This window comes from Chinchilla lanigera, unplaced genomic scaffold, assembly GCF_000276665.1.
Source record: "Chinchilla lanigera isolate Chin_1 unplaced genomic scaffold, ChiLan1.0 scaffold00009, whole genome shotgun sequence".
In the NCBI taxonomy this organism is placed as follows: Eukaryota; Metazoa; Chordata; class Mammalia; order Rodentia; family Chinchillidae; genus Chinchilla; species Chinchilla lanigera.
The window spans coordinates 24,551,439-24,567,733 of record NW_004955410.1 but is presented as its reverse complement, the minus strand read 5'-3'; the positions used below and the strand labels follow the sequence as shown (position 1 = coordinate 24,567,733).

The 16,295-nt window shown below is 40.7% G+C and overlaps 1 protein-coding gene across 1 annotated transcript in view; it reads left to right on the top strand.

Moving 5' to 3' along the window:
• Positions 1 to 16,295, top strand: part of Rapgef5 (Rap guanine nucleotide exchange factor (GEF) 5) — a 190,404-nt gene that overhangs the window by 148,418 nt on the left and 25,691 nt on the right. The window contains exons 14-19 of the mRNA XM_005377379.2: positions 1,261 to 1,291; positions 2,345 to 2,423; positions 4,683 to 4,832; positions 9,495 to 9,592; positions 11,458 to 11,580; positions 13,138 to 13,316. Of these exons, the coding sequence (XP_005377436.1) occupies positions 1,261 to 1,291; positions 2,345 to 2,423; positions 4,683 to 4,832; positions 9,495 to 9,592; positions 11,458 to 11,580; positions 13,138 to 13,316 (660 nt within the window). The remainder of the gene's footprint in view (positions 1 to 1,260; positions 1,292 to 2,344; positions 2,424 to 4,682; positions 4,833 to 9,494; positions 9,593 to 11,457; positions 11,581 to 13,137; positions 13,317 to 16,295) is intronic.

Genomic DNA, 16,295 nt, shown 5'->3' with positions numbered 1-16,295 from the left:
ATAACTTAAGGCTAATGTGAAAGTATATTAATATGAAGCAAAAAACAGGGAGGAAAGACAACATTTAAATCAAAATCACCTCTCACGTGAAAGTTGCTTTATGCTATAAGTCACACTTATGCATTAAATACATTGGTAGAATTTCATACATTCTGTTGAAAACTTAGATTGAGAAATACTAGATTAAAATAAAATTACATTAAGAAATGATTGAGCTAAGGATGTAATTATGTGATAGAGCAGGTGCCTAGTTTTCAAGAGGCCCAGGTTTCAATTGCCTGTACTGTTAAAAAAAAAGGCATGATTGCATGATCCTTCCTTTTTTGATATAAGATTATGGAATCCTCTTATATTCTAGAAGAAAATTTGAAACTCAGATGTTTTGTTCTTCACATTTTTGCCTAGCCCCACTGTAGGAATAGAAGAGGAAGTGGTTTTTTTCTGATTAGGTGTCTGCAATTTGTGGTTAACGTAATGATGTATGAAATGGCCCCAGGGCAAGTTCCAGCACAAGTGGAAGAGGCCTTCAGAAGGTACTTAGCAGTGGGAGTCGTCTCTGATCAAGGACAGGACCTGCAGGATATTCTCCATTTCTGCCACATGCAGAAATACCCTGGAAAATGCTGAAAATGCTGAATTATTTAGCTTTCTAAATAATAATTTCACCTAAAATCCTCCACTGTGTGAGAAAAACATTTCCGTATACTAAATATTGCTACTCAAAAAAAAAATATTGCTACAAAAAAAAAAAAACTGTCTAATTTCTGTGGACTGAGTTTCCATGGACATAATACATCCAGTTTTTCCATCAATTCTCGACTTTAGTTTTTGTGGGAAGAAAGCATAATAGGTAGCTGAATAGGTAGCTTCTTTTCTTCCTGGTTTTTTTGAAATTCAAAGCCCAATGTCAAGTGTGCTATATATAGTAAATTAGTGATACTGTGTTTTGTTTGTGTGTGTGTGTGTGTTGGTGGGTAGTGACCCAAGTCCTTACACATGGGAGACAAACACTCCAGCACTGAGCTACATTTCCACTCCTTCACATTTATGCTTTTACTTTGAGACAGGATCTCACTGAGTTATCCAGGCAGGACTCAAAGTCATCATACCTTCGCCTCAGCTTCCTAAGCAGCAGGTGTTTTACCTTTTTTTAAAGAAGAAAGTCTTCTGTGCATTGCCTGAAAATTAGTCTTCCATTACAATAAATAGCATCATTCTGAGTTTGAGAAAAAGACTAACTCCTTAACTTTTTCTTTTCAGCACTGTGGATGAATATTCACCACAAAGGAAGGTAGGCAGACCCTTCTGTATCTGAAATGGGGCTATCTGGTTTGGAAACCTTGCCTTGCCTGAGTTGGCATTTCTTCATAATTAAAATGAATCTGCCTAGAGCATTGCAAGGCAAAGTAGGGAGCCTGGGGCTGAAGCTGGCTGTACTTTCTTGCTCTGCTGCAGTTTCCCTGTGTGGTGCATATCTGATTTTACCAACATACCCTTGACTTTGTGTTATACAGATTTTGTGGTGCATTTTGAAGTCTTGGATCTTCCCTGCTGTGTCTAGACTCATAAAAATTTGAGTTTTATGAAGTTTATGCCAAAAATCTAAGTAAGAATCTTGACTCAAAGTGTAAGAAATTTAAGTTAGGAAAAGATTGTACTCTCAACATGACAGAAAGAGTGATGGTAGCAAGCGTGAATATGTTCCTTTTAATTTGATAAGGGGGAAATACAGAATGCAATGTCAGGCCCAAGTTTGTAGAAGATGGGTAATCGCAATGAACAATGCACCATTTTTTTTTCTTTTTTTCTTTTTGTACTGGGAAGCAAATTCACAACCTCGCACTTGCCAGGCAGGCACTGTGCGGCTGAGCTATTCCCCCGGCCCCAGTGCACCCATTTCTTGTAAGAAAGGTCATGTACTACATTAGGACTACGAAAGGATTTCACAGAATTGCTTCTGTGGCACATGTAAAAAGCAGAATCTCAGGCTGTGGTAACTGTGACTTGGAGGATAATATTGGCTTGGAGAAACTATGTCTTAGGAGAATCTGGGGATGTTTGCAGCAGCCAGAGGTGAGAAATGCGGGGGTTTTCTCTGGCATGTGGGAGAGAATCATTACAGATGCTTTTTGTCCGCTACTGACCTTGGCCAGGTTCCATACTTTGCCCAGAATCTCCACCTCCCCATTTATCAATTGAGGCTACTCCCAGTAAGTAAGACTGGATGGGTGGATTTCATTTTTTTTGTAATTGGCTAGCTCTTTCGGAACATGTTGTGAGCAGCTATGGTTTTCCAAAGGGCAGCAATGCATTCATTTATTGTTCTCTTTCTCCCTTCTCACAGAATAAAGCCCTTTTCCACCAATTCAGTCTGAAGGAGAACTGGCTCCAGCATAGAGCAACTGTGGCGGAAACAGAGGAAAGTGAGTAGGATTTTAAGCAAGGTTTGGGGTAGGTGGACTCTTTGGCTGTCATTTCTCACTGTCTTCCCACTCTGACAGACATTTAGTGTCACATACGACAGTTTTCCTTTTCTTGCTTTGAGACTGTCATCTTAGGTTTTATAATACTGTCCCCACAACCAAGAGTATATTTAGTTCGGGAAGCGAGGGAAGGAGAGGATGCAAAGAGCCCTCTTGTGTTCTAGGGAGGAGGTGTGAAAGAAACCAGAAACTCAGCCTTGTCCCCTCTGAAGCTTCTTTCCAACCTCCCAGCTCTGACAGCCCTTTGCGTACAGCTAAGTGGAAAAGCCACCAAAGCCAGTGTTCAGGGCTTCGGCAGCATTCAGTCCCTGAGATTTAGAGAAGGAAATCTTGGAGAGAATAATGAAAGGAAGGGTGTGTGGTAGAAATTCCTCCAAGGTCGGGCAGTACCCGGCAGCCGCATTTCCAGTGCATCCTTGTTCCTCACTCCCCGCTTGTTAGCAGAGAGGGATCCTGGCCTCCAGGGAAGACAGCCCATTCATTCAGTACACGGGAGAGGCTGTTTTACCAGCTTCAGGTGCTGGTGTGCTTTGCAGTGTGAATATTTACACCAGAACCAAGAGGATGGCCATGGTTTCCTCCTAGTTGGATAAAGACTGAGTCAAAGGCAAAGGTGGAAAATAGTCAATTAAAAAACTGTTTATGCTAGTGTGGATTTGAGATTCTCTTTTGACTCACCTTTCTCCATGCGTTGAAATTTAAAGTGCAAGCATTTGATATTTGCACAACTTTTTGATCATTAAAAATACAAAACATCACAAGCTTGCCTTCCTCCTTTGTGATATTTATACACAGCACTGCTGATGGACGGGTTTCTGCTGTGTCATATTAAGTCATCTACCCCAATGAAAGAGGAAACAAAATTACCTTACCCCCTAATTTGTTAATCGCTGACCTTTCCTGCCCATTTATCTTATAATTTAATTGTATTGTTTTCCAAGCTGAGCTTGGAAGAGGCTAAGTATTTTAAGGCCCCTGGGCTTTTTTTGTTCATCAGTCTATTAAGCAAGCTACAGATTTACCCTACATTTAGTTCTCTGTAGGCTGGACTTTCACCTGGCTCAAAAATTGCGTCTTTATATAGAAGGAGAAAAATCTTTTTTTTTTTCTATCTCACAAGTCTCTTGACAAACTATAAAATAATTATTTGGTAGAAGCTATTGTTTTAGGGATATACCCAATGAAACCAAGCAAAATCTGTCAACTACCTCCCAATAGTGTGTTTACTTTGAGGTTCTGTACATATCAACTCATGGCTATGCTTTTGTTTTTTTTTGCATTTCTGTGAAACCATTTTTGGGTTTATTTTGTAGTGCCAATAAAATTTCTCTAAGAACTGTACTCCTCCCTCAATTTTTTTACAATGCAAAAGAACAGTATCTAAGTGTGCTGTTGTCCTTCTGTTTATTCTAAAGCAGCTGGTGTTCTAAACATTCAGAGTAGCTGATATAAGAAGCAAGGTGTCAGTGATGTCCAGTGTTACAAAGACAGTTTTTGCTATTCAAATCAAAAAGAAAAATTTTTCCAGGACCTATTCATCCTAGTAGTGGTAATGTCCTAGTAGTAATTATTATCACAAACAATAGAAAGGAAATTAAAAAGCCTAGAAACGTGAACTCCATTTGGAAAGTAAACTCATCACCACTTCAGTGTGAGGGCAGGGATGTCATTCTTAAATGATGACTGAGAAAGCTAACCAGAAAAACTAGGCAGGTGACAGATTTTTAGCTATGTTCATGAGAATTCTAATAGCAAGTGCACTGTTCTTGATTGGGCCGCTGAGACTGCCCTGAAATGGAGTGTAAAATAAAAATTTATGAGTTAGACACTTTAATATGCTGCTGTGGGAGATCTCAGCAGTTCTTAAAGAAAGATTCAGAAGTACAGTCTGTGTAGCAGGGTTTCCGCTGTGTTATGGCCAGGAGCACACACTGCTGTGACTCATTCTCCTGTACCGTATGTGCAGCCCGTCTACCACACATGCCTTTTTGCCAGCTTTGTAGCATCTGCATCTCCTGTGTTGGCAGGTGACATTCATAGGCAGATACCTCTGTCCCTCGTGTGCCTACGTGAATGTGTAGATCTAGTTGCATATTCTCTGTATTAAAGAGAATAGCAAGGTGGATACCTCAGTTTGGTATAGTCTGCACCAAATGACCAGACTTCCCTGCTTATAAACAGTTCTTTTGACTTTTGTAGTTTTTTGCCATGTATACATAACGGAGCACTCCTATGTCAGTGTGAAGGCAAAGGTTTCCAGTACAGCCCAGGAGATCCTGAAGGTCGTAGCGGAAAAAATCCAACATACAGAAGAGGATCTGGCTCTGGTGGCTATCACATTCTCTGGGGGTAAGTTATTTTCTGTTTTTGAATATTGTTCTTTCACCGGGTCACCTCCAAAAAGAGAAAGTTGACATTTTTTTAGAACTGTAGTGCTCCTTCCTTCTGAGCCCGCAGCTGGATGACCACAGTAACAATAAGAAGCTGCCTACCAGAGGTGTTTCCATGACAACAGTGGGGTACCGCTGGATACTGAATTTCCTCCCCAAGAACTGAAGAGAGAGGCATGCCAGTGTTTGGAAATGCATTATAGCATTATAAAGCATTTTTGTGTTTTGCACTCTAGATAAGCCTTCCATTTTCATATTTAAATGAACTTGGGAAATTGCTAAAGGATGAAATTACTGGGGAGGAAAAAAAAAGAAGAAGAAAGATGGCCTTGAACTAGTCATATTGCTGGCTGACAGTTTAATACATAGACTCCCCACTGGAAGAAAGGGAAATGTACAATGAGCCAAAGCTCACGGGCCAGTGTTCCTCCAGGTGGACATGGAGAGTGAGAACTGGTGAAAGCTGTCCTTCCACTGGGCCTTATTCATCCTCAGAGAAAGGTTTATTGTCTGTTTTGAATAAGATCACACAGATTACAAGCTGACACTATTGATCTGTGCAGCCTGAACAGACCCCTTCGTTTTCACCGGGGCCTGTCAGATTTCAATGTTGTTGGCCTCCTTTTTGGCTCACAATCTTTGTTTAATGTCTCATTAACCCTGAGGAAAATACCAAGAAAGTGGCGGAGCATAGGTAGTGGACAAATGGAAGAAGTACTGTGTGAATTAATCAACCTGGGAGGGGAGAGGGGAGACAGATGGTGCCACTCTTTTTATGCTATAGGGGAAGATGCATCCCAGAATATATTCCACACTACAATATTATGTAACAGAATTTTGCCCCTCTTGCTTTGTTACTCACAGGCAGGTAGAATGGTCCTGCAAGCACATGGATTTCGTGTGTAGACAGAGCCCTTCTCCTCAGGCCAAAGAACTCTCCTTGTACATCCTATCAAGGGTTATTCAGGGAGCGGGGTGTAGCTCAGTGGTAGAGCAGATGGTTAAGCAAATGTGAGGCAAAAATATGAGAAACATTTACACCTGATGTATTTTGATCAGGAAGTTGTTAAATTTTTAATAATCTATTTCAGATATTTCAGAACAATAGGATAAGTGGATTTTATACTTAATTTTTGAGTGATCAGAAACATTAAATAATTTTAAACAGTATTGACCTTCATCAAAGCCAACATGTGTCTCTCAAGGTAGTACTACTGCAGATGGCGACCACTGGGTCCCTGCTGAGCTCAGAGGTGCTGAGAAGGAAGGGGCTCGTGTAAACTGCGCAATGCAACCAAGACCTGTGTCCCTAAGGACCTAATTTTCATTTAGCCCAGGGCCACTCAGAATCAGGCAACTTAAGCATGGCTGTTTCACTACCCAGTATCTATCTGATGGCTGCAAAGTACCATTTTCATGCTCCATTAAATTAGATTCATCAGGGTGGGCCATGTATTCTAATGTATATAGATCCATTGCTAATCAGCATGGGAAATATCAGCTTATCTCCTGAATTATCCCACGAATCTGGAAACGTGCCATCATCTTCCATGCATTAGGTTGCCCTTTTGGGGAGGGGGGTCTATAAAGAGCCTTTCTGCCTGCATTTTATTATCTCCAAAAGCAATGTTTTAATTAAAGAAAATTAAAACAGAGCTTAATGTATTCCTCGTTCTAGTTACATAATTTTTCACAAGTAATATTTCACTACTACTTCAGAATGAAATGATGAGATCTATTCTTTTTCTCAAAAAGGGTTTAAAGTTGGAAATGTTCGAGGTTTTGTGGATTTTTCTAAAAGAAGGAGAACTATTCGCATAGTTAGTAGTTTTCTGGCACTTTTGTAAGGGTAGGTACGTGTATGGTATATCACAACAGTAACCCACCCACTTTTTTTTTTTTTTTTTTTTTTTTTTGAGGCAGGGTCTTGCTATGCAGTTCAGGCTGACCTTGAGCTCACTTTGTAGCTCAGGCTGGTCTTGAACTCACGACGATCCTCTGGCCTCAGCCTCCCAAGTGCTGAGATTATAGGCATGCTCCACCACGCCCGTTTTTTTTTTTTTTTTTTTCTCCTACCCATTTATTCAGAGGCTAAAATTTAACTTCAGTCTTTTATAGTATGTTAATAAACCTGAAAAAACTTCAGAATCCAGCTATGTGGGGACATTGACCACAGATGTCCACAGCCCAACACTGTTGTGCTGTTGATTGGGATGGGGGGCAGGGACTACAGGGATTTAAACCAGTCTCAGAGTGAACCCTCAGATGCAAGGGGCAGTGGGGGTTCCCATGCGAGGAATCTTCGTGACCTGAGGCAGTCCCAGTCATGTGGGGCTCTGCAGGAATCCAAGGTGACCAGAGGCTTAGGACAAAGGTGACCAGAGGCTTAGGACAGGGGAGACTGCCTGGAATAAGTGCTCTTGATCGTAAAGGGTAATAAGACAGGTTAAGTAAGTTTGGGGCCAATAAACTTGTTTTCCCAACTTTTAGACCAACACTTCAGGACGTGGCCCAGACTTTCACAGAGTGAAGGTCAAGCTTTGTTATACTTTTACCTATTGGGCCAAGTGAAGAGTCACAGATCTTAGCAAAAATCACTTTTAGGTCTGTGTTAGGAATAGACACGAATCATGCTTCTAATGAGTAGCAGGTTAAGGGTCCGGGAGGTTGGGTTTTTGTTTTTGTTGTGTGTGTGCTGTGTTCCTGTAGTGTTTTCTATGTCGTGACTGTGTCAAAGGTATGTGGAATATTGCATTTCCCAATCACACTGGGTTACTGAAGGCTGCCATAGGAGAACTTGATTATGTCACAGTGGAATAAACTCTAGATTTACTTTAGAGTATTCCTGTATGCATTTTGTACTTTGGAGGAGAGCATCTTCTGTAAGGAAAGCTACTATATTATTAAAGGGTTTCAACTAGCTTTAAAAAAAAAATCAAAGGATAGGTACATTGTGCAGTAAGAGAAGTGAAATAGAAGAGGAATATGCAAGGCCAGGGGTGGTAGCACACACCTGTAACCCCAGAACTTGGGAGGCTGAGGCAGGAGGATTGCTGCAAGTTCAAGGCCAGCCTTGGCTACATAGTGAGTTCAAGGCCATTCTGAACTACATAGTGAAACCCTGTCTCCAACAAGACAAAAACAAAACAAACAAAAAAGAGGACTATGCAAAAAATAATTAACCTCACTAATGGACAAGAAATACAAAATAGAACCAGGTATAAGGGTTCAAACCTGAAATCCCTGCACTCTGGAAGGCTGAGGCAGGATTGCAAGTTCAAGTGCACCCTAGCCAATTTAGCAACTCAATGAGTAGCCGAATAAAAAAGGACTGAGAATAGCTCAGTGCAAAGTACCTGAGTTCAATTCCTTATTTATTTATTTACTTACTTATTTATTTACTTACTTATTTATGGTTTTTTGAGACAGAGTCTCACGTTATAGTGCAGGCTGAACTCACTAAGTAGCCCAGGCTGGCCTCGAACTCACGTTGATCCTTCTGCTTCAGCCTCTCACGTGCTGAGATTACAGGTGCACAGCACCATCGCTGGCTCCTCAATTCCCGGTTTAAAAAAAGAAATATAAAATGTACAGAGAATTTTGTGCAAGTTTTCTGCTCACTTTTGGGAAGATGTATTAATTTATTTTCTAAGAAAGAACAATTGGAAAACACTATTTCCAAAACTTTAAAATTATTCATTCCTCTTGACCCAGTAATTTCAAGATTGGGAGTTTGTCTTAAGAATATCATCTATAAGCAGATAAGGAGTTATGCACAAAAATACTGACTTCAGCAGTATACAGTATGGCCACTACAATGATAGAACGCATTTATCAAATACTTGTTATATGCCCAGCCTGTGCTAGTTAGTATTTAACATACATCATGCTGTTTAGCTAATACAACCAAAACAATGAGAAGCCATTAAATGTCCAACAATAGAGAAAAGATTGAATGATGGCATAATAGACTGCTCATAACCAATTAACCATGATCCATATAAATAATTTTGATAAGTGGGCAAGTGCCTATAATGAAGTAGAATATAATGCCATACCTGGAGAGATTGCAAATGTTTGTATGTGTATGAACAATTACGAATGCATGCATATACGTAATTGCAATTATTTATGTATGGTTATTTTGGAAAGATGGGATTAGGGGTAAATTTGCTTTCTTCCTTAACCTGTCACTCTAAAGAATGATTAAATGTTACAGAAGCCTCAAGAGGGCTTCACTCTGTGGGTGCCAAGCAGCGATGTCCAGGGTACCATTAGCATTGTCGAATAGTGTGCAGAACTGAGTTACTTGCATTTGAATCCTAGTTACTGCTGGGCGTGGTGACGCACGCCTGTAATCCCAGCACTCGGGAGGCTGAGGCAGGAGGATTGTTGTGCGTTTGAGACCAGCCTGGGCTACAAAGTGAGCTCAAGGCCAGCGTGAACTGCATAGTGAGACCCTGTCTCAAAAAACGGACAAAAATAAATAAATAAATAAACAAATCATCCTAGTTACTGTGCTCTTCAACACTTTTCTTGTGCAAGTTTTGCTCTGTGTACTGTGTAGCCCTGCTTATGTTTCTTACTGTTCAAACTTTTTTTCTTTTTTTGGTGATTAAAGAAAAGCATGAGCTTCAGTCAAATGACTTGGCCATCTCCAAATCCCTTGAAGCGTCTGGTAGGATATATGTCTACCGGAAGGACCTGGCGGACACCTTGGTAAGGATCTCTGACCTAGTGGTTAGAATACACAGACAACAGGATCAGTGCATATATGTGGATGAGTTACATCCCCTGACCTTCTACTGTATTGTATTGTACTGTATTGTATTGCATTGTATTTATTTTTTGGGACAGGTTACTAACCTGTCAAGGTTACTGACAGGTTACTAACCTGTCAAGGTTACTAACCAGCCAAGGCCGAGCTCAAACTCTGGATCCTCTTGCCTCACCCTTCCAGAGTGCTGGAATTACAGGGATGTGTAACTATGCCCAGCTATCCTTGCTTCCTTCTGAGTTCCTGAAATAGGAGGTTTGATACAAAGGACTCCTTCTCCGAGAATTTTAATTCAGTTTCTTCTTTTTGTTGTACGTATGGAGATTAGGCTGAGGAAGGCACCGTAGGTAGGTTTGAGGGGAAAGAGACCCATTCTGGTTGATGCACTCTGGATGTTCCCTGTCCCTGAAGAAAGAGAGGATTATCAGCTTTCCCTGTCTAAGATGAGATCACAACCCTGGGGCATCTGATGTGTCTTTGGAGTTTGATGAAATGTGGAGCCCATCCTTCAGGTTATTTTCAATTGAAATTTGAGGAATAGTTATGCTTGAGTGGACCTTGTTTGCTATTTTTCTACTTAAGGACTCAGTCTTGTGGTTGCTTTCTGCAAGATAGGCCCTGTCTAGATCCATCAGCATCTGGAAGGAGCAGATTCTAACAGTGGGGTCCAGTCTGCTAGACTCAGGGTCGTCTTCTCCGCCCTCCCATGGATTCCTCATGGGGTGGGTCTTCCTGGCTGGCTCCTGTTGTACATGTACTGTAATCACACGGAGAACGCAGAGGCAGTTTGTGCCCAGACCTGCCCTGAGGAATATCAGTTCTACAGGAAAGCTCTCTGAAAGTCTTTTGTCATTAGTTTTTAGAATTAGGAAATTTTTTCATTAGCGAGAAACTTCTAAAATGCAAATGACTTATCTTTCAGGTTAGAAGCGGGGATTGCTGTGTGGCAGCTGAGATATGACCCCTTTATCCTATCGTGCCATTTATTTTTTGCAAAACCCCATTCTTTTTTGCCTTTCAGTCATTAATTATTCAAATCCAGTCCTTCAAACAGGAGAATTTATATTTTAATTAGAAAATATCAAGTACTTTGGAAAAGTGCCAAATTATTTTTTAATAACTTTAACAGTGATGATAGATTTAGAGCTGTGCTGGCATTTAATACTTTCACGTCGCATTTTTGAGGAAGTGCTGTTACCAGCCCCATGGCGACGAGGCTCCATTTATGTGAGGAGGGCAATCGATACTGACCAGCTGCTGTGGGGTATAAATGAAATAGCTTTCCTTTTTTTCTGTCATGTGAAATTTTTTCACTTTCCATGGGCATTTTAATAAAATTTGTAAATATGTGTCTGGGGTGAGACATATTAGACATATTTCCTGTAAAAGCCATGTCTGTCTTCATTGAAGTGCATTGTGACATTTCTTTTGTTTGTTTTTATACTAACCCTGCTGGCACATTAATTCTTACCAGAAGCCAAAGTGATTTCAGAGCTTTGGCTTTCATTATGCTGTCTGTCAGGGCAGTGTTTTATAATCAGATTTGTAGGTGGGTGGGTGGGTGTGAGCTTGAGGGGGGACGGGCTGGCTAATTCAGTGAAATATCATTGATCACATTCTCCTGTTTCCAAGACTAGTTCCTAAATTGGCTCTAACTCACTGATGGTGAACAGACCAGGGAGAATATTAAGTGCACCTGGGAAAGATTACTTTTCTAATCTAGGCTGCTAGTGCCTTTCCACAGGCAGCTGCTGGTCTGTAAAACATTCTGGGCTTACTAAGGATCCTTTTGCTCCTGTCGGTTTAGAATCCCTTTGCAGAAAATGAGGAATCACAGCAAAGGTCTATGAGGATTTTGGGAATGAACACTTGGGATCTTGCTCTGGAATTAATGAATTTTGATTGGAGTCTCTTCAATTCAATTCATGAGGTAAGTAGGGAATGAAAAGATTAAAAGCATTAATGCTATTTTAACTGTAAATGCTTCAAGATATTTATTCATGTGGTCATGTAGTTATACTAAGGATAGCATGGTCCAACAGATATTTGGGGACTTGAAATATATTGGAAGTCTGGCCCTCTCCTAGGGAAATCAGAATATCTGATCCTCCTGTACTTACTCCTAGTGTTTGTATAATGTTGCTTATTATTATAAATTAGTATGGATCTGCTGGATTTTTATATGTTTTTATACATTTATATGGGCATATGACATATATACATACACTCAGAGATTAAAGAACAATTTTACCTTTGATATTCATATTTCTGTTTTTTATGATGTTTATAATAGTTATATCAGAATCATCTGTGTGCATGTATACATACACATATTTATCCATTGACTTATGAACATTTCATAAATCTAGACTGTGCTATAAGACTCCAAATACTTTCTTATAAATTTTGGATATTTTCAAATTCTTCTGTCCAACAACTTCTCCCTTGAGGATAGATTACACATTTTAAACAATAGATTAAGAGAAAAATGCTAAGAACAGTGAGTTAATGGGCTGGTGGAAAGTCTCACAGGTATAAGGAGATAAAAAATGTTATAGCCTCATGTAACACCATGTGTTGCATTTATTCTGCCATTTGTTGATGTAGTTGTGGTCCTGACTGTATTTGTAAACTATTGGACACAGCCCTTAATCTTACGCTCCTTTCCGTTTCATTTTTACTATATTCTCAATCAGTGGTTTTCAAAGGGCAGTTAACCAGCCACATGACCAACATGACCTGGAAACTTGCTAGAATCACAGATTTTCATAGCCATGCGTGCTGGTGTGCACCTGTGTGTAGTTCCAGTTACTTGAGAGGAGTAGCATTCTACAAGTTCAAAATGAGTGTGCACACCATAGTGGGACTCTGTTTCACAACAAAGAGGGGAAGAAAGGACAAAAGAGCAAGAGCGAGGGATGGGGAAGGAAAGACGGGAGGGAGGGAGAGAGGGAGGAAGAAAGGGAAAGGAAAGGCTTGTTTTTCCAACTCCCTCGCAGACCTGCTCATCAGAAGTGAGGGGTGAGTCCAGCAATCTGAGCTTCCAACGGTCCTCCGGGTTTTTCTCGTTCACACTAAAGTTTGGTGACTATTGGGTCTGATGTGCACCTTAACAAATACTAGCAGTGCTAGTGCTCTTTTTCACCTGGGTTTTCCACATAGCAAGTTTTGGAAGTTTGAGGATTCCATTCAGCCTTAACTTAAGCTCTAGAATATTTTAGATTCTCATGTAAAGTTGTCTTCTGTACATTCAGAAAAAAATATTTTTACATAATTATTCTAGGTGAACATTGTTGAATAAGGCATCTCTAAACCTAAAGGATATTCATTTTGAGTTTAGTATACTATTATTTGCTCTGTTTCCTGTTAACATATTAATGATATGGGGATGGCTTCCTGAGGCAGCTCTTCAAAATGGACTGAATTTTGTGTCAGCTTGACCTGATACACTAAAAATAAACCCTGGAATGAATACATTTTCTTTCAGCAAGAGCTGATCTACTTCACATTCAGCAGACAGGGAAGTGGGGAGCACACCGTAAACCTCAGCCTGCTGCTCCAGCGATGCAATGAAGTCCAGCTATGGGTGGCCACGGAGATTCTGCTTTGCAGCCAGTTGGGCAAGCGAGTGCAGCTGGTGAAAAAATTCATCAAAATCGCAGCTCAGTAAGTTTCTAGTGGTAACTAGTGCTCATCCTCACTTCTCCTTGAGAAAGTACATTGGTGTCATTACCCACCCCCATGATGAGACGAAGGGTTAGAGAGCAAAGGTGTAAAGGGACCGAATGGTTAACAAGCTCTATTCTTGAATATTTATATCTTTGCATTTGAAGTATTTATATCTCAAAGTAAGTGTCAGAATAGCCGACTGAAGCACTGTGTTCTAAGTACACAATCCTACAGTATGCCCGAGTGGACTACACTAGGCTAGGAAAATGGGGGAGATAATGAGAATCACTGGAAATCAGGTGCATCTTGGGATCCTCGTTGTTCCTTGCTGCCTGCAGAATGAACTTTTGCAAAGTCATTGTTAGAAGACTGCACTGGCAGGCCCCACTTAACCCCGGAGCCTCTCCCCCTGGGTATAACCCTGTGCTCCAGCCACTGTGAATGTCTCCCCTGCATACCATTTTCCATGCTGGGACACGGGTTGATTCTGCCCAGAGTGGTCCTTTCCACCCAGAGTGGCCCTTTCCACCCAGCAGTTCACTGCTGTCCTTTAAGACCTTGGTCAAATGTTGCTTCCTTCCAGAAGCCATCCCTGACTTTCAAATACACGATCAACTAAGTCTGCACACAAACATTTTATCTTTTCGAAACTGCCTTACCATACTTGTTAAACCTATTTGTTTATACAAGACTCTTTCGCTGAGTTTTGTTAGCTTCCAAAGGACAGGAACCATTCCTAATGAATCCTTATACCTGAGTCCCTGGCACAGAGTATAATAAAGAACAGTGACTCAGTAAATGTTGACTGGGTGAAATTTTGGTAATGTGCTGGGCGCCTCTTGAAATGCTAGATTGGTGTCCTAGAGTGTTGTTTGGACAGCTGCCGGACAGAAACAAGAAGCGTGAATCAAAATCTTTCCCAATTCTTTTTGCTTCCCTGGCTTTGCATTGTATTTCTCCTTTGTGTTCCAAAGCAGTTTTTTATCAAACCATTTTCAGATGCTGTTGCCTGTGTTATTTCTAAGGCATTAATTTCAAGATTTCCTTGGATACCAAAATCTAAGGGTGCTCATATCCTTTATATAAAATAGTATAATAATTGCATATAACCTACACACATCCTTCTGTATATTTTATTTATTTTTTGTTTGTTTGTTTTGTTTTTTTCCGGTACCAGGAACCGAACTCACGACCTTGCGCTTGCCAGGCAGGTGCTGTGCCGCTGAGCTAAATCCCCAGCCCCCTTCTGTATATTTTAAATCCTCTCTAGATTACTTATACTTCCTGTGCAATATAAATGCTATGTAGATAATTGTACACTGAATTGGTTCTGGAATAATAACAAAAAAATCTATATGATCAGTGCTGACACAACCCTCCTAGGTCTAACTATATATATAGTACAAGATCAGGGTTGGTTCAGTCCACAGATGGGAAACCAGAAGGTGTGGTGAGCTGACTGTACATGACAGTGCAGTGTATTCGGGACATACATACTGATGATTCAAGGGAGTGTGAGGAAATTGGACAGAGTCTACACCCACCCAGTCCTGGGTTGGAGGAGCTTGCAGGGTGTGAGGTTACTTGGCAGGTCAGCCTGCTGCTGAGAATAGAATGGGGGGAGGGCACCTCCTGTGAGCTCTCATTCTGTTGAAGGCTTTAGAAGAGGGAAAGCTCCTCCCAGGGGGCAAGAAACGTGAAGATGAAACTGACCTTTGAATATCTGAATTGTGGGTAGGATTTGACAGGTAAGGGTCAAAAAAGCACTCTGCCCATGGAGGGCACTCCCTGGAGACAGAAGCAGAGCCTGTGGCCAGGCAAGGCAGCCTCCTCCTTGGATCTGGCAAGCATGGAGGAGTGTTTGTAAGGAATCTCTGGGAGAATGGTGTCCAAAGGAAGATGCAACCAAACCGTAAAGGATCTTGAATTTCTGCTCAATTCAGAAGGCAGAAGGAATCCTTTGAAAGTCGGTGAACAGGAGACTGATACAATCAGGGCTGTCCCAGAAGGCTGGGCGGAAAGCAGCACGAGACTGCACTACAGGCAAAGAGCCCCCCAAGCATGAGATATCACATTTACTGAGGCAAGAGTTTCTGGGATCTGCTGTGACTGGCGTGGAAGGAGAGAGAACAGATAGGCCTAAATTTTAGACAGCTTTTTGCTGAAAAAAAAAAAAAAATGTTTTTAAATTCAGCCAGTAGGTTCTAAATAGGCAGTGAAATTTCTGAAGGTGACATTATTTTGGGTTAAAAGCTTTCATATAAATGCCAGTTACATGGGAAAATAGGACATTAATGTTCCAAGGAGTGGTGTTCCAAAGACACCACCCAGCTCCATTCCTACTATAAGACTGTCTCTGTCCTCAGGGAAATAAAATATATTCACACATCTTTTCTATGTGGTTCCATGCTCTTGAATTATTTATGGAACTGGTCTCTATCCTCGCCCGTGGAATAGAATGCCAACAGAAACATAAAGTTAAATTCCTGATAATCACACTAGTAGGAATAACCAAGGGAAAACAGTAATTTCCACAATCATGAAGTGTTTTCCCTGCCTAAGGCATCCAATTTGCATATTCATGTTTCCCCTCCTTACCATCCCCATCCCCCACCCTCTGTGGACTGAGTAGATTTTATTTCCTCACACAGAGACAAAGGAGGGTGTGCTAGGCTGGAATGTTTAGTGTCAGACAGTTCTTATCCTGGAATGAATGACCCATGGAAACAACGGAAGATTCTAACTGGAATGGTATCTAATATTTATACTATCAACTTGTCTCCTATAGATATTGTATATTTAATTCTTTTTTTTAAACATTCAGAGTTTTGGTATGTGTTTGGGTGGGTGTGTTTTAACATAGGACTAACAAGAAAAGGTTTTCTGGATTAGCAAAATTTTTTGCAAGCAGCTAAAAGATAAAAAGATGGGAACTGTATCTAAAATGTTATGTAGAGACATGATTCTTTTTTCTCT